General features: G+C 39.5%; 1 protein-coding gene, 1 long non-coding RNA gene and 2 pseudogenes across 11 annotated transcripts; 2 read left to right on the top strand and 2 right to left on the bottom strand.

Annotated features, from left to right (window-relative positions):
* The first annotated feature begins 202 nt into the window (after positions 1 to 202).
* LOC135631006 (pentatricopeptide repeat-containing protein At1g11290, chloroplastic-like) lies at positions 203 to 2,828 on the top strand. Its single transcript, XM_065138366.1, has one exon. It carries the CDS (start codon positions 203 to 205, stop codon positions 2,615 to 2,617), a length of 2,415 nt encoding a protein of 804 aa, XP_064994438.1. The 3' UTR covers positions 2,618 to 2,828.
* A 131-nt stretch (positions 2,829 to 2,959) lies between these two features.
* LOC135631009 (uncharacterized) lies at positions 2,960 to 6,136 on the bottom strand. 9 transcript variants are annotated; one of them, XR_010494245.1, is made up of 5 exons: positions 5,995 to 6,136; positions 4,634 to 4,734; positions 3,843 to 4,552; positions 3,636 to 3,758; positions 2,960 to 3,308 (listed from the first exon to the last, which is right to left on the bottom strand). It is a non-coding gene; the product is annotated as an uncharacterized LOC135631009 (long non-coding RNA). The 9 variants fall into 9 exon arrangements; XR_010494243.1 differs by having other exon boundaries at positions 2,960 to 3,758; positions 3,843 to 4,319; positions 4,406 to 4,552; XR_010494248.1 differs by having other exon boundaries at positions 2,960 to 3,758; positions 3,843 to 4,006; positions 4,406 to 4,552.
* A 545-nt stretch (positions 6,137 to 6,681) lies between these two features.
* Positions 6,682 to 11,133, bottom strand: LOC103973902 (uncharacterized; annotated as a pseudogene).
* A 699-nt stretch (positions 11,134 to 11,832) lies between these two features.
* Positions 11,833 to 19,885, top strand: LOC135632055 (protein transport protein SEC24 A-like; annotated as a pseudogene). Its single transcript, XR_010494597.1, has 12 exons — positions 11,833 to 11,943; positions 13,575 to 14,598; positions 14,675 to 14,813; positions 15,316 to 15,506; positions 15,643 to 15,750; positions 15,904 to 16,286; positions 16,389 to 16,538; positions 16,631 to 16,787; positions 17,645 to 17,772; positions 17,864 to 18,186; positions 18,530 to 18,715; positions 19,180 to 19,885. The product of XR_010494597.1 is annotated as a protein transport protein SEC24 A-like (transcript).
* Positions 19,886 to 20,132: the final 247 nt, after the last annotated feature.

Raw genomic sequence — 20,132 nt, 5'->3', positions numbered from 1 at the left:
GACGTAACTTTTGGTTCTCGGATTGGTCTTAAGACGGATCACGTGTCCGACTTCATTACCACTAATATTCAGGCATGTCGGCCTAAAAAAGAATTAACTATTGGGCTGAGCCCGTTAATGGCCCATTATGTCATGGGTTCACCATTAGCTTCCTTTTATTGAATTACCCGCTCCCCCGACTCGACTCACGAAACCGATACAAATGCTGTCGACGCTGAGCCCGTTCGCTGCTGCTGCTGCTCCTACTCTTCCCAACACCTCCCACTCCCCTCCCCATTTCTCGCCTCGCCTCCTCTCCCACCCTTCCTATCTCCTTCTCGATCTCTGCGCCGACCGCCGCGAGGTCCGCCTGTTCCTCCCCCAAGTCGTCAAGCGCGGCCTCCACCTTGAGCACGTCTTCCAAACCAAGCTCGTAGCCCTCTTCTCCCGCTTCGGTGACCTCCACGATGCCACCCTCGTCTTCGGCTCCGTTGAGGACAAGACCGACGAGCTCTACCACTCCCTGCTCAGGGGCCACGCCAAGCACTCCTCCCTCGACGACGCCGTCGCTTTCTTCCGCGCCATGAGGCGCGCCGGCGTGCGCCCGGCCGTGCACAGCTTCACCTACCTCTTGAAGGCCTGCGGCGACCGCTCGGACCTGGGGCGGGGCAGGGAGATACACTCGCAGCTGATCGCCAGTGGCTTTGGCTCCAATGTGTTTGCCATGACCGCCGTCGTAAACATGTATGCGAAATGTCGCAGGATCGAGGAGGCGAGGAGGATGTTCGATAGAATGCCTGAGAGGGACTTGGTGGCGTGGAATGCCATCGTTTCCGGGTATGCGCAGAACGGGATGGCAGAGAGGGCTTTGGAGATGGTGATAAGATTGCAAAAGGATGGTCACAAGCCTGATTCAATCACCCTCGTCTCGGCTTTGCCTGCCTGTGCCAATGTTGGATCTTTGAAGATCGGGAAAACCGTTCATGCTTTTGCCATGAAGGCTGGCTTTGATTCTTTGGTGAATGTCTCAACTGCTCTCGTGGATATGTATTCAAAGCGGGGGGCAATTGAGACCGCAAGGTTGGTGTTCGATAGTATGCGGCTGAAGAATGTTGTCTCGTGGAATTCTATGATCGATGGATATGGGCAAAATGGGGATGCAGAGGAAGCCTTGAGACTGTTTAAGAAGATGATGGCAGATGGTATCCAGGCCACAGATGTTACCATAATGGGTGCTTTGTATGCCTGTGGTGAACTGGGGGATCTCGAGGAGGGGAGGCATGTTCATGAGTTGCTTACAAGAACTGGCTTCGAGTCTGATGTTTCTGTTCTGAATGCACTCATCACCATGTATTCAAAGTGTAAGAGAATTGATCTTGCTGAAGATGTTTTTGAGAACATGCCGGTAAAGAGTCTTGTGTCTTGGAATGCTATGATCTTGGGCTATGCACAGAATGATCGTGTTGAGGATGCTTTGAGACTCTTCAACAAGATGCAGTGGGAGAATGTAAAGCCAGATTCATTCACTATGGTTAGTGTAATTCCTGCACTCGCTGACATATCTGTCTTGAAGCAGGCAAAATGGATACATGGCTTGGCTATTAGATTGTGTACGGACAAAAATATATTCATCATGACTGCTCTCGTAGATTTGTATGCCAAGTGCGGGAGCGTTCGTATAGCACGAAGACTCTTTGATGCAATGGAGGAGAGGCATGTCACGACATGGAATGCGATGATAGATGGTTATGGGACGCATGGTTTTGGGAAGTCTGCAATTGACCTGTTTGAACAGATGAAGAGGAGCTCTGTGAAGCCAAATGACATAACATTGCTGAGTGTTCTTTCGGCTTGTGGTCACTCTGGTTTAGTCCAGGAGGGGAAGAAATACTTTGCCAGCATGAAGGAGTACTATGGCTTCGAGCCTAATATGGATCACTATGGTTGCATGGTGGACCTGCTGGGCCGTGCCGGGAGGCTTGATGAAGCTTGGGACTTTATTCAGAAAATGCCAATCAGACCGGGTATTAGTGTTTATGGTGCCATGTTGGGTGCTTGTAAGATCCACAAAAATGTAAAGTTGGGTGAGGAGGCAGCACAGAGATTGTTTGAGCTAGAACCGGATGAGGGAGGGTACCATGTTCTATTGGCTAACATCTATGCTGCAGCTTCAATGTGGGAGGATGTAGCAAGGGTGAGGACTATGATGGAGAAGAAAGGGCTGCAGAAGACTCCTGGTTACAGTTCAATCGATTTGAAGAATGAGATACATACCTTCCATTCTGGAAGTACTGATCATCCACAATCACAGAAGATCTACACAAGATTAGCTAGGCTAATAGATGAGATTAAAGCTGTCGGCTATATGCCTGATAGTGATTCTTTACATGATGTGGAAGAGGATGTTAAAGAACAGCTGCTCGGAACACACAGCGAGAAGCTTGCGATCGCATTCGGGCTCATAAACACTACACCAGGAACCACAATTCAAATACGAAAGAACCTTCGTGTCTGCAACGATTGCCATAAAGCAACCAAGTTCATATCTCAGGTCACAGGTAGGGAGATTATCGTGAGGGATATGCAGCGATTCCATCATTTCAAGAACGGGCAATGTTCCTGTGGAGATTATTGGTAGCCAGTGTTTCCACTTCAAGTGGAACTACAGCTGCTATTTCTTATTGTATAGGCTTCATGTGATTGTTGTTTCTTTTGAGTTTTGGGGTGTTGATGACCTTCAAACAAATGTATTACTCATTCTATCATTATAAGAATGTAATACGTCTAAAGTGTAACATGTTCCCTTGCAGTATCCATAATTTGATGAAAGAATGACAATTTACGTGACAGACTTTTGCTAATGTCACACATACTTTTTGCTTGAAGGAAGCTGATGGAATTTGGATTATTATGATCAGTAAATAGCTGGTACTAACTTGCTGAGACAAGAAAACAGATCAACTCAAAGAGGGACAGGCAATTGCAGTGGCAGAACTATTTGTCTTGTTTGTCGAGCAGGTTCGAACCAAAAGAGAAGTCTTAGCAATCATGCAACCTGCAAACTGCTACTACCAAGACAACTCAAGACAACCATGAAGGTGAGAGCTAAAACATCATACTGAAACCTCTGCCCAACTTCATTTCTCCTCCAGGTTTGGGAGAGGCTTGTCAACTTCCTCGAGCTGCTGGATCCAGGTAGTCTGCTCCAACACCAATGAACAATCGCCAGCAGTGTGCTGCAGGGTGTTACGGAGATCATTCTTGCTGTGGTTGCCACCGTTGTGCTCATCGGGGACGAAGACACCGGTTTCAGGGTCAGGAGTCCGGTACTTCTCCGACCCAGTATGCATTGTATCATTAGATTAGATGATTCTATTTAATTAAGTAAAATATATTATAAATCTGAGTAGTTATCAGTTAATAGAAAAGAATCTACTTATGATAAGATTCCATCACTACGATTTTACTTAGATCGCCTCGTCAAGCAACACCATCATCGTACCAGGTCGAACAGCTGCAAATTCTTCGGTGGTGTTCGAAGCATTGCACAGGCTACTACAACATGTAAAACTGATGCAACCTCGCAACTTCCACTGACGAAATCTATAGCAGTTTGAAGGATGATGCAACTCATACAACCACGAGTACATACGAACCTGAGAAGAGCTGCGGCTTAAGCAGGACCGGGAAACAGCTGGTTGCTGGGGGAGCCATTAGCGAGCAGTCATCTGCTGGAGCAAGCGGCCATGGGAACTCAGTTAGGGAGGCAAGGAAGACTCCTGCTTTTATCAGCAGAAAGAAAGCGTAAGAATAAGAGAAGAAATGTCGAGAAAGGAGGAAAAAAGATCGATTCCTTCTTTTACCTGTTAGAATTCTAGTTATTTATTGTCTTCCCTGTTCCCATCCAGCTGACAACTTTCTTACAAAGAATAAGATGGTGACCAATTCAATGGATTGTTAGCTTGGAAACACTTTGGCAGTGAAGCCACAAGGGCACATGCTAAATGTGCTTCCTATTGTTTATGTCCTTGACATCAAGCAACATTAATACCCATGAGATTGATACACAACAAAAGATACATGAGGAATTTGGAGGTCAAACATACATATCTGTTTACTAATTATTGACTTCCTATTCAAACTGTCAGAATAATGTCAACATCCATGAGAAACATAATGAGGTAAAATCAATCTCTGCTTATTAATCATTATCACTGCAATCAAAATGTGAATAAAAAACACTTGGGCAAATCAAGATGATCATGAGCAGATATAGTACTTTCTTCCAACACAATATCACCAGAACAGTCACAAAAGAGGTCCTAAGATGAAATCCATACCTGAGGATCAACAACAAAACCAAAACCTTATTTATTAAACAAGAAACAACTAGCACATAAAAGTTGCACCAAACGATGCCTTTTACCTTAAGATTCAGTTGATCTTACAATGAAGTTTTGGCAGGTTATAGGATTCATCACTACTGGTGGCCCTGCAGTACGAGGCCAGGCCTGAAACTTCTCGTCGGTGGCTTCCCACCATTCATTATCAGCTACAGTTTATGGTGTTCTGTCTGGTTTTGAGAAATGCAGATGTTAGATTCAATTTTGTTAAAGATCATATGATACAGAATCAGAAGTTTAGCATAAATTACCACCAAAAATCTTGCTGTCAGCAACTCAAGTGTCGCATACATATGCAAATGCAAAGAACGCAACCACAGATCCAATTATTTTGGGTGCTGCCATGTTTAAACTGCAGCAACAACGAAATATCCAAAAGAATTATTTGAGTCATAGTACTGAAACACTAAGCAACAAAGAGACACCAAGAATTTACAAAGAATAGGTTAGTTCTCTCTATGCAGAATATTTTAGTTGGTTAATCAGCACAAAGACTATATAGTTGGATAACTATTGAAGAGACACTCGAGGCATCTTCCAATTTACGCATATCTTATGCTTGAAATATTCTTAGACACATGCCAAATTGATAAGTACATAGATGCAGAAATTAAATATATGGTAAGGGATCGATAGGTGAAGACCCAAATGCCAGAGTTACAACAAATGACTACCAGGAGTACATTCCACAAGGGTCTGACAGAAACAACATGTCATTGTTGAGATAGTCTAAGAAAAGATGGTGATCGCTTGCTTTTGCTGAACTTTTTCATGCCATCTTCAATCAGAAACAAGCAGGAATTCAGAACGTGCAATTGTACTCCAATTACAATTAAGAGATCAAAATAGGCTATAAATCTATCACCAAAGATATAAAATCTGCATATTCCCCTTTATCAAAACACCTCAAGTTGAACTCTATTGCACGTACACTCAGAAGTTCAAATACAATTCTTAAGCAAACTCATGTTCCTTTTAAATCATACATGATATACACTGGCTGCTAATACTAGCATGTTTTTTCTATCTACATCATATGCTTTCCAACACATTTCTTGCTGAACCACACTAACTCTTGATGAACATTCTAGCATCTTGTAAGTGTTGAAAAACAACAGAAACTGGGACCAAATATCACTTGAAAATCTATATTGGAATGTTATGCGACAATGTTCTACAAGACATCATTACAAAGTATGCATTCTGAAGTCTAAATAATCCCTTGTCCTTCAGGCCGGCCTTGATTAACAGTTCATTTCTAACAGCAAGCCACAGAAACAATGATTAAAGGTATCTCTTCAGGTGTCCAAACTACCTAATTCCATTCAACAAGTGGCCGTCTTTTCTTTATCCAATTCATGGCAGAGACAGGGGCAGGAAAAAAAGAAGGAAGAAAAGATCACATCTGACCGAGAGTAATCAGCAGTACGCCGAAAGGAAGGAAGTTTTCGCTGCAAGATCAAGCCCTAGATCAACCAATGGTGGAAGATGAGAGCAGAATCCAGGGGACCGAGCGATCGATCGATCGATATATAGAGCGCGTAAATCGAATCAAAACACGAGAACTCACAATGGAAAAGAGGAAGGAGGAGGTAATGGATTTGCCGCTCACCCGACTTCGGATCCCCAAGCTGTGCTGCCCTTGATCGGTGCATCGAAGCGGCCAAAAGAGAGGACGACGGGGACAGGCGCCCCCTTCCGTCCGACTTAAGTGACGACTGGAGTACCGGTGAGAGACACACCGTGAAGAAGGGTGCACGGAATCCGACGGCGTTGACGTGTGTTTTCACTAATTCGAATAAAAATAAAATATAAAAATAGAAGCAATTTTTTCTTTTTATTACCAAAAAAAGAAGAAAAAAAATATAAATTAAAAATTAATTTATAAATTCTTCTTCCAATTATAATCAAATATGAATTATTTGCTAAATTAGTGAATCGATTAGCCCGACGATTACTCTCTCACCTAATATGAATAAAAGAGAAGCAAAATTAGAACAATAAAGTCTTGTCCTTAAACAATAAGTCATCACGATCTCTTTATATATACAAAAGAAATAAATACTAGACCAAAACACAGATTTTCTTGTAAAAAGAAAAAAAAGGAAAGCAAATAATCATTTTATTATCATACATTCCACGGGACTTAATGCATTGTTCCTTTGCACCAATGGCACATAATCCCCCAAGGAATAAATAGATGTGAATGTCACAACATTACAAATAGAACTACTTTAATGCTGCCACGCAAAACGTATAGATCTTTACAAGACACAAAAACCATGCAAATTGTCCCACATCCAAGTTTCTTTTCTGAAGTCTAGTCAGGATATATTAATTACATTGATGTTGATCATACAACAATACATGATGTTCGTGCTGTGGCACAGATTACAATTGAATGATCTTTCAATGGATAACCCCTCCAGATTGTCCTGAATATTGCAGTTGAATGCTGCCAAATGCATGATCCATCACTAAGAAGATAAAGAACAATACATTATAGCTAATAGTCGACTACACTCTGTGGTACCAAGACAGAGCCGCCGAAGACGGCAGCTGGTTTCAGGTCATGTAGGATGCATATCTATCTCCACATACCTAGGAAGAATGAGAGAAAAGAATGACCCAGAAAATAGTAGCAAGTGCCATCTTTAGGGAAATTGCTGCCGGTTATAGGTATCCTCATGCACAAATACTGGAGTGGGTTGAGTCTGGGGTGGTGTATGAGGATGGCCCAATGCGATGCCTTGATTTTGTTGTGCATTCCAGGACTGGGTGTTCTTTGCTGAATACGATGAAACATTATATACAATGCCAAAGGCAACACTTGCAAGAGATAACACCGCGCCTCCTGAAAATACTCCAGACTTGATGACATAGCAGCATTCACCAAAATGCATTCTCCAGATAGCAATAGTACAAAGGCTATTATGAAAGTAACCCTGCATGATTGAAGAAAAGAAAATGATAATTAAGTTACTGGCCTGAAACAATGCAGATATCAATTTAAATAGAAAAAACCTAGCAATAGAAAGCAGCAATCATTGATTTAATTTAAAACAGAACAACTGCTAAAAGTTTGACAAACTAGTTTGTCTACTCCAAGCAAGCAGCCAACAGACCAAAGAATGAATCAAGATGACAGAGCTTTCCGTGCTACATGTATGTTGTATTTAAAGCATGTGTGTTGCTTAACCCACCAAACAGAGTCGAAAACTGGAGCATCACTTGGCACTGATACAAGCACCATTTGAGTCCCCTGGCTATATCTTTTGCAACTTTATCTTCATTGACAACTTTATCTCAGATTAAGCAGTCCATGAATAATCATCAGGTGTCTATTATGACAGTTAAACAGAATTTTCACTCTAGAAACTAATAACTTATACTTGCCAAACTAAGATATTCAGCAGTTAAGCACATTCCATCTATCACCCCTACCTGCATTTCTAGATGTCATATTTTCATTTCAGGTCATTTCATGGTAGCAAAGCTATCAGTTGATGCCAGAGCAATTGTAGTTGTACCATTGTATCATGTACATTAAAGTCACAAAAAGCATTTGATTGGCAAGGAACCTAGCATACCAGAAAAATATAGGAGTAATGCTGTCAACTCTACTACAGAAGGATGTGGCTGTCACAGTATGTGAGACTAACATTTCAATTTCTCCATTTTGTGTTGGCTTTCCAATTGCTGCCAACACTAGTCACTATGAGTTGAAAGTCTCACAGGCCAAACCATGGTTGTCAAGTGCTAAAGTTATATTTACACCACTTTACTGTTTGCAAGTGTGTGTTAGCACATCCCAAGTGTATGGACCAACGATGCCAGTAAAATTTGATATAAGATTTATCAAATCACATGCAGCATAATAGTTCCAAAGAAGACTTCACTGGAAACAGTACAAAGGACTACAGTTGCTCTTAGTTTGACCTGCAATAATACCCTTAATAGAGTTGAATGATAAGAAAGGATTCATGAAGTGAACCCCAGATAGTTGGGATAACTTCTTGTTGTCGTTACTTTTGTAAGTAAGCCTCAGTGAAAAATGATACTTACTTGCACTGGATACAAAATAATAAATATCCAACAGTAAATATTGCTGTAAGGATAGTCATGCCTAGAACTATTAGTATACCATATCAAGGTTTAGTTAAGTAGGGACCAGTTACAGTTCATACACAACAACAAACAGTAAAATTCTCTTATTCATGTTAACTTTATATAGGTAGCAGTCAATAAATTCATGTACCTCAAAAAGATGCACCAAAAAAGGGACAGAATCATGAGTAATAAAGAGGAGAAAGTGATGATCCTTGCAGTTGCATCCAGGCAAGGAATCTAAATTACAGTATCCCTAAAACAGAGAGGATTATCCTATGAGTTGTATACAAAATATGCCTTCAACAAAATATAAAGTATTTGAATATGTTACCCTACACATGAAAATAGCAGCAGTCTGCAATTATCCCATCAAGTTACAAGTTTTTAAGGGTATGATAACTTTGCATCTTGTAAATTGGCTAAAGGATGACCAAACACAGAAGAACCTCAATAAAGCCAATTACCAAAGGAACCAGTACCACATTATTAACTCCTAGAAACTTGTAGCTTGCTTATTGTTTTTGTATATACTCTGCAGTATAGTCAAATGCATTACCAATAATTACCATGCCTAAGAAACTAATTTACAAGAGGCACAACAATTTATGTTGTATGGATTAATGTGTCCATGAAAAATAAACTTATAGGTGCTGAAGTTACCAAGTAGCAATAAAGGAGATCAACCCTAATGTCCAGTTAGTGTCTGATGGATTTGGATACTTTGTACAACAAATACACCCAGATACAGTTTTTATGATGGCTTGAGCTATCATAAGAGCCACTGCTGCTAATAAACCCAGAGCTAGTGCAGGAGTCCTTGGGTACGTGCATACAACTAGATTTGTTGTTTGCACATCAGAAACCTGCAATATAGAGATTGAAGGAACAAATATTACACTTGATAAAAAGGCAACAGTTCTAATGGCTTAATGAAAATTTCTTAACCAACGTGCAAGCTTATGTTGTCATATAAAGGAAAAATATATGGCATCTCATTGTGGCAATAGAATAAATAAAGAGATATAACAAAGATGACGTAGGCGGTGACACCCCCACCTCATTTTTAGTGTGAAAGGTGATGTAGAATTATATTTAAAAAATGAAGAAAATGAAGAAAAAATGTGAAAGATGACGTAGAATTATAGATATTGATTTTTGACATCAACAAAGATCCATTTAGACAAAAGCTATTAGACCTTGTCATGAATGAACATTGACTAGTAGTTCTCCTAGTTTATTTAGGCCAGCCCAGTCAATCACGATAAGGCTCATCAGTGTGTAGAGATGCTTGACAACAATTTATTTAACATACATAATTAGAGATAACCCAACAAAGAAAAACATGGAATCATAAAACAAGTAGTGACTAAGGGAAGTTTGGGCAAGAAGTACCCTATGAGAAAATTTAAAAAAAAAAAAATCCAATCAGCAAATAATGAGACCTGCCTATTCATGAAGCACCTTAAACTAATGCAAGCAAAAAACACAAAAGTGTATTTTTCAAAATTTCCCCTAGATTCTATAAGATAGGTGAAGGTGAAAATTTTAATTGTATTTGAACTATCATTCTTGTCTCTCCATGGACAATATGAATCTAAATTATGTATTCAAACTGAAGTACAGATTCATAATTAATCTGTAATTCCACAATGTAAGTGATGTTAGGACACATGACCTTAGACTAAGAGAACCTAGAATCTGTGAGATGAAATCAGCCAGTATCTTGTCATGCTACATTATAGTAACATCACATAAGAGTAATCAAATACATTTCTGAGACATGGAACTTTGTTGAAACCTGTTTTATAGCCTCTCTCCTTAAAACAAATTTAATGCAACTCCCTCCTACTACAATGCAGAGTCATACGACTCTTTTCCTATCCTTGTGCTCCAGAATCAGTAACCTTTTGGAGCCATGACATATGCAAAAACATGATCATTGCAGTTGAGTCAGGAAGATAAAAGACAATCAGAATCAGAACATAAAATGGCTTGACATTCAAATCCCTTTATCGGAAAACAGCAGTCACACCTGGATAGAACGCTAACCTGCATATAACCTTCCGGAGAGTAGAAACAAAACTTGACAACTGACAGCAATGCATAATGATTACAGTCCACCCTTACTCACGAAAGAAAACACAACCAAGGGACCTATAGATCGGACCTTTGCCATCGAGAACAGTAACGGAACTGGAAAGAGGCCTTCTAATTCTAATCACCAACATCCAGACTATAAATCCTACAAATCCAAATGCGATAAAGGGGTCAAAGGTCATCGTCGTAGCTGGTTCCAAGAGAACAGCTTTCTTATAGCACCAAAGCCGCGTCTTCCAAGAAAGACCAAGAAAATAGAAATCATCGAAGCTCTACCACGCATTTGCGAGTACAATGGGAGGAAACAGTGACAGCACCTACAAATGAGCGGAGTCTTCGCAATGAAAGTTCTCTGCATCAGGGAATGGTAGAATGCCATGAACAACAAATCACGGAGATCAGGGAGAGAAAATGAAAGCGAAAAGGGATCGTCTCGGTATGCCAAAACCGTGATCCTTGTGTCCTCTGCGGCGAAGCCGAGCGCGGCGGAGAGGAGGCCGAGGAAGCCCACAGCTGCGCAGACCATCACATTGTTCTTCTCCATGGCCACACTGGTGGAGGCAGTCTGCAAGTAGGCGGTGACACCCCCACCTCACTTTTTAGTGTTGACGGCGTCAAAGTTATATGACATATTAATAAAATATTTTTTACAGAAAATATGCAATATTATATTAAAAATATTACTCAATAAATGGAATTTTAAATTGATTATTAAATATAATATATACTGCTCAATAAAATTATGAACCAAAATAAATTTCTTAGAGGAATTATTGGATTACTGGAAGAAATATAAGAATGATATTCCATTTTTTTTATTATTGTGTGTGTGAATTAGTAAGTATTCATTTTGTTATACCGGAAATCATGATTGATTAATTCATTAGTAATAATATAAAGACTAATATTGTTCTTACATGGCTAATCGCATTAATTAATGTGCCATTATATTCCCTTAACTAAACCAGCTCCGCGGAGTAGCTTAACGCTCGCTGGACCAACGCGGCCGGCCACGTGTCTCGACCGAGGCCAACGTGTCCCTTCCCTTTGGTTGAGATCACTAAACCCCACCGTGGATATGGGGCCCGCAGATTTCACCCAATGACAAAGTGTGAATTCCCTTCGCGGTGACGGGGCTGGCCAGACGAGAAAGACAAGTTGGATCTGGAGCTACTCGTAATACACGGCGATCACATGTAAGAGCTTCATCCACCGTCCATTTACTTCTCAACGTCTGGGATCGAATCAGGCTGTGGGACCCGACGCAATTGCAATAGGTCTCTTCCCCCGCCTCACTTCGTTTCGACTCGGGCTTCTCCTTCCACTGCTACGGCTTCCTCTCCGACGTCCTCAGGTACGCTTTCGACTCGATTCCTCGGTTCGATCCACTGCGTGGTCCTTAATCTTTCTCGCTTTGGATGCGATGGATGATGTTTACCTTCTTCTTTACTTGAATTACTATTCGTGGCCTTCCTAAATTAATCATAACGAATATTTATACACGATCTTTGTTGGCGGATGTTATAGTTAGGATCCCCGTCGGATCGTGCTCTCAGTGTGTTTTTTTCTTGGGAGATCTTGGCTATATAGATTAGGGTTTAGGTTCTAAATCTGAATTCGTTGTCCATCGAGCTTTGTACGTGGATCTGGTCTTCATGTTAATTGAGAGCATCTTGATCTGTTTCAGTCTTGTGATCAGCGATTGGTTTGGCGGTGCAGATAATTTGCGCAGGATCTGATTCGTCACTTGCTTCGAAGAACACTATTTGATTCTTTTCTTTCTTTATGGTTCAGTTTTTCATCCTCTTGAGTTCTATATCTCTTGAGTTTTAGATTCTTGAACTAAATTGGCTGTTGGTTGCCTTTTCCTTTATCTGCACGGAAACCTTCCATGATTATTTTTTGTCGTTAAATGCGTAGGCTGAGTGATCAGAGCACTCTCACTATCTTACTAATTTTGTTGCTCTCTCTCTCTCTCATTGTATATAATTTTACTTTATCTGATGAATGGGATGACGGGAATATTTTTGTTGTTTTAGTTTATCAAAGAATAGACCTTGTTGTCACTTGTTTTGTGACAACTTACCAGGTATATTTTGGATAATCCTTTTTGGTAAACATTGTTGATTGATGATATTATTCTGATTGATAAAAATAAATTGGGATTAATTTAAATCTTGGATATCTCAGTGATAAACTTTAGAAGCTATGGAGTTTACACTAAGTTTGATGTATATTTGAAATAGATGGATGAGAAGTTTTAGATCGATCTAATACTCAGCAAGAGGGGAAGATTGATGTAAGGTTTATTTATAAAGTTTAAGCAAGATGGTTGAAGTAAAGGGGGATGTTTGTGATATAGTGTGGTCGCTGTGATGTCCTTTAGAATAAAAAACTCTGAAGAAGTTGTAAGTTCATTTAGTATATGGATAACCTTTTGATTTTTCTCTTGCATCACCAAAAAAATAATACAAGTAGGAAATTGATGGCCGTTTCTGACACCATCAACCTGAGAACTTTACATGTTTCAGTATTCTTAGATATTTTTACCAATGTTATTTTTTCTCCCTGTTTCTCTTATTTGTAACTAAGACAAGTGGTATATTTTGATTGATTATAGTAGGAGGCAAGTCCTTGATATAATTATTCTTATTGACATCTGAACACTTCATGAGAAATTGAGTGTTTGAGGATAGCAAAATTGAGTTCTGAAGAAATCATAACTCAGAGAGGAGATCAGATCTATCTCCTGAGATACTATAATCATGCAGATTTATCCCTAGAAAGCATTCTGTGAACTGCTGTTTCAATAAATGGTTTCTTGAGATTTTTAGTAATACTGCAACGATTGAAAATTTTAGATGTGATTGACATAGTGTAATCATCCTAGACAATATGGCTAAATTATGTCAAATTTTCTTCTTGATTATTTTTTGTTGGTCATACTACAGGTTTTGGAATTTTTCTGATTTTATTATTATTTAGTGGGCCAGACCCACAATAAATTAAAAATTTTCAGGTAAAGATGCAACCCTTGGGAAGAGAACAATCAAATTATCCAGGAAAGCCAACCCCACCCTTTCTAGCTGCTCCACAATCTTCAGGTCTTGGGGTTGGCTTGGGGGCAATAGGCGCTCCACAAACTACATCTCCATTTGTATCTTCGGGGCCTTCCATTGGCACACAACCTTCTAGCTACAGAGATCCACAACCATCTATCAGGTCTAATATTCCATCTTACCTGGCACAGGATGCCAACATTTATCAGCAATCACAAGCCCCAAGATTTCTGCCAGCTGCTCAAACTTTTCCTCCCATTAGTCAGCCAGTTATGCTTCCTACTGGATCTTTTCGCCCCCAGTCACAAATTCCGGTGGTATCAATGGGTCCTCCACCACAAGGTGCAACCCAGTTGACATCAAGGAGTAATATGCCTCAACCATTAGAGTCATCATTCTCTACATCAATGGCTCCACCTCAACCATCTTTACATGGATATTCAAGTGTGCCCCCAAGATCTAACATGCCCCCATTTCATCCAGATACACAGTTTCATGCTTCTAGATCAGTTTCACAGCCATCAATGCAGGCTTTTTCATCTTCCCATGTTGCTCCTGTACATGGTTCTCCTTATCATTCTCACCAAAGTCATGTATCTGCACCGCCTCCAATTCGAGGTCCTCTGGGTTTTGGTTCAAGGGAACAACTGCAGCATCCCATGGCAGGGCCACCTATGGGAGGTCTCCAAGGTCTGGTTGAAGAATTTGAATCATTAACTGTTGGATCAGTACCGGGGGCTCTCGATCCTGGGATTGACACCAAGTTACTGCCAAGACCTCTAAATGGTGATGAAGAGTCAGCTATGATTCTGGAGATGTATCCACTGAATTGCCATCCTAGGATCTTGCGGCTAACAACTCATGCAATACCAAATTCTCAGTCATTGCTTTCTAGGTGGCATTTGCCTCTTGGAGCAGTAGTTCATCCTCTAGCAGAAGCTCCCGATAAGGTAAAGTGTTTTTTTGGTAGTTTAATAGGCACCTGTTGATATCCATGTGAACCTCTTGTCAACTATAATTCTTCAGGAAGAGGTGCCAATTGTCAATTTTAGGCCAGCAGGCATCATTCGGTGCCGAAGATGCAGAACATATGTAAATCCATATGTGACATTCACAGATGCTGGAAGGAAGTGGAGGTGCAACCTTTGTTCTTTGCTTAATGATGGTGTGTAAATCTTGGAGCTTTCATTTCCCGAGTTCAAAGCGTTCAGTCTTGCATTTATGCACACCTTTGCTATTTTGCAGTGGTATTAATTTGCCAGTCTATACTTCTGCTTGTTGTAGGACTGATGTTTCATGGGATGATTATTGCCACATTTGGAGCTTACATTCATTTCATCTAATTTCCCTTGAAAACTGTTGCAGTTTATGCAATTGCCTCGTATAGAACAGGCTATCTGGTTAAATATGATTGAGCAACTTAAGGGTTCGAGTTTTCTAATTTCATTGTCAGACATCACAATGAGCAATAGAACTTTCTTGTAATTTTCTAATTTTCATTGTCTGTTGGACCACAAAGTATGGCATTTGTATATGCTAGGTTTATGCTAGTGGGATTTGATTTAAGTGGCTTTCTTGTAGTTTTGGTTAACAAAGCATGCCATCTTTCTGATATTCCCAAGTCTTTTGGATCATGCCCTTATTTATATATATATATTCTCGTTCAGTGCCTGGAGAGTATTACTGTACTCTGGATGCCAGTGGCAGAAGAAGTGAATTGGACCAAAGACCTGAGCTATGCAAGGGCAGTGTAGAATTTGTTGCTTCAATGGAATATATGGTTCGGCCACCAATGCCACCTCTCTATTTTTTCCTTATTGATGTATCAGTCCCTGCAGTTCATTCTGGATTGCTTGAGGTAATTTCCAAATTTGTTGAGACTTTCCTCATTATTCAAAATTCTTTTCAGATTTAGCTATATGAGCAAGCTATAACCGTTTATTTCTTGGTACATATGGACCTTTGAGTTTAGCTTGACCTCAAATTTTTTGCAGATTGTGGCAAAGACCATCAAATCCTGTCTTGACAGTCTACCTGGCTTTCCTCGGACACAAATTGGCTTTATAACTTTTGACAGCACATTGCATTTTCATAATCTGAAGGCAAGTGGTGTAGCTGTTTAAAAGTCATGGCTCCATGTAGTTGTTGCATGAAAATTTGCCTGTTGTTTCTGGGTGCTTTTGCTTTCCCCCCTAACATAATTCTTTAGGACAATCAACCTTGTTATTGATTAACATTTTTATTGCTTTTGCCAGTCTTCTTTGGCACAACCTCAAATGTTGGTGGTAGCCGACCTGGATGATGTATTTTTGCCTCTTCCTGATGATATTCTTGTTAACTTATGTGATTCTAGGCATGTAGTGGATGCATTTCTAGATAGCTTGCCGATCATGTTCGAGGGCACTGCCAATGTAGAATCTGCCCTCGGGCCTGCGCTTAGAGCAGCATTCATGGTTATGGTACAATGTTGTTTAGAATCTCCACGATGATCTTCATCTTTATGGAACAGATAAAGAGCATACCTTAAGATTACCTGAAGATCCATTTTATAAGCAGATGGCTGCTGAGTTTACAACGACTCAGATTGCCGTGGACATATATGTTTTCAGTGAAAAGTATTCTGACATTGCTTCTTTAGGTGACAGTGCTCAAATTCTTTGTCCAGTGGTTATATATATAAAGTTTTGGCATTTTAATTTTTCTTTACCTCTCTATATACTTGCTTGAGGTAAATTTACAGGAACTCTGGCCAAGTATACTGGTGGTCAGGTGTATCATTATCCATCTTTTAATGCTGTTATTCACCGTGATAAACTTGGCTATGAGTTGGCTAGGAACCTTACAAGGGAGACTGCCTGGGAAGCTGTGATGCGCATAAGATGTGGGAAAGGTCAATGATAGGATGTTTTTTTCCTTCTATAGTATTTCTTTAATTTCTGCTGTACACTGGTATTTAATATTTTTGGTTCCGTTTTATTACAGGGGTCCGCTTTACAACCTATCATGGGCACTGTATGCTAGGGTCAACGGATTTATTAGCCCTTCCTGCAGTGGACTGTGACAAAGCTTTTGCTATGCAGTTATCTTTGGAAGAAACCCTCATGACATCTCAGACTGTATATTTTCAAGTTGCCCTGTTGTATCCTTTTCTTTCTTGGTGCATCTAGAGTAGTTTGCTAAGTATGCTCACCCTTATGCTTTACTTTTTTGTCTAACCTATCTAAAATGTAAATTATCTATGGTTAAGAGGTGAAGTACTGGGATGAATACTGTGATCATAAATAAGCAACTTTTAGGCTTGGACAAAAGGACACTTGAAAAAACAGACAAATACATTTTCTTTTAATGCCCCTACATAATCCTTGAACATAGAGCAAAAAAATAGATGAGTGGACCATATTGTGTGCATTAAACAATTTTATCTCCAAGAAAAGCATCATTGCCACCATTCTAGTTGACATGAAGATAGTCTTTGTTGTGTTTGTGACAGTTTGCCTCTTTGTTAGTTTCTATTTCCTTTCTTCTGAAGTTTTAGTTCTAAAAGCAGTAAAACTTCTTAATTCACTCATCAAGTGTGAAATGTCCTATGTATAAATTTGACTTGTTTGAACGATTCCTGTTAGATTTGCTAGTTGCTGATGCTATTTTGTCTTGTGGCACTCCTTCGACTGCATAGTTTGCTTTCATAATCACTCTTGTTTACCTTCGTCATCACTCTTTCTTCCACTTGTGTTCAGTTTCCCATATCTACAGTAGGTTGGTTTGAGGGAATGGAGCTTCTATGTTGTAGCATTTTTTTTCCTCATGCTAGAATGGTTTTCATAATGAACTTGTAAATAAGATAATTGAAGACCTGCTTTCTGGTTTAGCGAGAAGCTCAACTATTTTGTGTTGTTCAAATTTGCGAAATCAACTATTAAACTTTCTTTGTCATTAAGACATCAGAACCATGCTTTATGGTGCAAGAGATGCTCCGTGGATCCTTAGCTATGAAAGATATACTTCCTCTTCAGGTGAAAGGCGCATTAGAGTCCATACAGCAGCTGCACCGGTGGTGGCTGATCTTAGTGAAATGTACCGTCGAGCAGATACCGGAGCCATTATCTCTTTGTTGGGTAGGCTTGGTGAGTAAAAACATCCAATTTGGATTTTTTGAAGATGGATATTTTGGAAATGAACTTTTATTCTAGTTTCTTAAGGCAAAAAATCCCGCAGCAATTGAAAATTCGGTGTCTCAGAAACTTGAAGATGCTAGACAGTCGATGCAGTTGAAGCTTGTGAAAAGCCTTAAAGAATATCGAAATCTTTATGTTGTCCAGCATCGGTTGGGTGGAAGACTGATTTATCCAGAATCTTTGAAATTATTGCCGCTGTATGTATTGTCTCTTTGTAGGTCCACAGCCCTCCGTGGAGGGTATGCTGATGTTCCTCTGGATGAACGATGTGCTGCTGGTTACAATATAATGATACTACCTATAGGCAGGATGCTTAAACTTCTTTATCCTAGCTTACTTAGGATAGACGAGAACCTCCTGAAGGTATTTCTATCTCCTTATTGTTTCTCTTTTTTTTCTTTTATTCCCATTTGAATAGATCTTGGCTTGAACTTCTTGTTGCATATTTGATTGCAATAGATTTTATTATTTTAATTAGAAAATAGATGTTTAATAATATCTTATTCAAATAGAGAATTTTTTTGAAATATAAAAATATATGTTATCATTATGCTTATGATTTCAGACAAACTTATCTTGTTGTTTTCTGTAAAATTTGTTTTGTTCGGAAGAGTGCTATGGCATTCCAAGTTTCCAAAGCACAATCCATTTTGTAATGTGGAAATTATTGCTTTTCTTGTTAACTTTATTTTTTTCTCCCTTGCAGAATCAACAGGAGATTCAAGAACCATCAAAGCAGTTACCACTGACTGCCCAAAGTTTAGATCCCAAAGGCATTTACATTTTGGATGATGGATTTAATTTCATTATTTGGTTAGGTCGGATGCTTTCATCTGATTTAGTCAATAATATACTCGGAGTTGAGTTTGCCTGCTTCCCTGATCTATCTAGGGTAAGTTTCTTGTCATAGGCTTTGATTGTGTTGTTTAATTGAAGTAGACAAATTTATTTTGGTATGAATTAATCATATTATATTGAAACTAGCTTAGAAAAAATGTCACCATACATTACTAACAAATATAATGAGCAAAAATTGTTGATCAAAAAGATCCTCTGGTGTTTATACCTCTCTTTTGCTTTGAAGTGTTACTTCTGGACAGCATTATTTCAGTCTAACTTGTCGCTAAATGGTTGTAGCCTAAAACCTTTAGCAGTCAACTCTTGCAAAACTAGATGGAAACATGCTCTGTTTGACATATCCTTGTGCCCTTACTCCCAAAAATATTTTGCCAAGACTATAAGAGGTCCCATGTTGATTCATCTACTGAAAATAGGCAGTATTGAGAACTGCGCCCTTCCATCAGGGGCTGTAAGTTGGTGAGATTCTGTAGTGTGACATGTCTCCTTCTCTTGCAGGTTGTAGTTTCTGAACACGACAATGACATATCAAAAAAATTATTGAGGATATTGAGAACATTGAGAGAAAAGGATCCTTCGTCCTATCAGTCATGCCATCTGGTAAAGCAGGGTGAACAGCCAAGAGAAGGCTTCATGTTTCTTGCCAATCTTCTCGAGGACCAGACTGCCGGATCCAGCGGCTATGTTGATTGGATTCTTCAGATATTTAGGCAATCACAAATCTCATGAAGAGGAGGGAGGGGGGAAGTTTAATAACAGTACTCACTCCGTTCCATGCTGTGTTCTCTGAGTCTGAAGGTATTTGATCATCCAAGGCACAATGAAGTTTGAATCAAAACTTTTGAAGATCAAATCTCACATTCGGCCTGACTTCCTTTGGTAATCTGTTTTCTTCTTTATTTTACTTCTTTTTCATCTGCTTTCCTTTTTTTCTCTTTACCTCATCTTGAATAGAAGTTTCTTCTGTGTCACAATATATGGTTTTTTTTTTGTGGTAAATTATCCACCTCATGGATTTAGAAACAGAATACTTGATATGTATTTATTCTTGTGACCGTAAAATGATATATTCTCCATCAAGGTACCATACAAAGAACACGCTGAGATTGCATCATGTGTAATGGGAAACAGATCTCTTTTTTAGTTCTTTTACACAGTGATGACATCCTTTCTCTTGTCCACAAGAAGTCACCATGATTTCTGCAGCATGTGTAGCATTACACTTTTTTTGTATGTTTCTTTTTGCATACAACAGAATATGAAGTTTCATTTACTAAACTACATTTATTTTTATGATTTTTGTAGCATGGGCATAACAAAATAGGCTGTAATGTAATGTTTCTTTGGGGTCTCATACCTTGTGAGCCTACCCATGAGAACAAACAACACTTTCATCATTTGATGGCTCTCATCTATGCCTTTGCTATTGAGCTTGTCCCTCCCAAGATTGC

Source organism: Musa acuminata, chromosome BXJ3-2 (genome assembly GCF_036884655.1).
Source record: "Musa acuminata AAA Group cultivar baxijiao chromosome BXJ3-2, Cavendish_Baxijiao_AAA, whole genome shotgun sequence".
NCBI classification, from domain to species: Eukaryota; Viridiplantae; Streptophyta; class Magnoliopsida; order Zingiberales; family Musaceae; genus Musa; species Musa acuminata.
Note: the sequence above shows the minus strand (reverse complement) of the source record. Positions and strands in the feature narration are given on the sequence as shown.

What these genes read in the sequence shown, in the direction of transcription:
- LOC135631006 (XM_065138366.1), top strand. Translation starts at nt 203, where the DNA reads ATGCTGTCGACGCTGAGCCCGTTCGCTGCTGCTGCTGCTCCTACTCTT.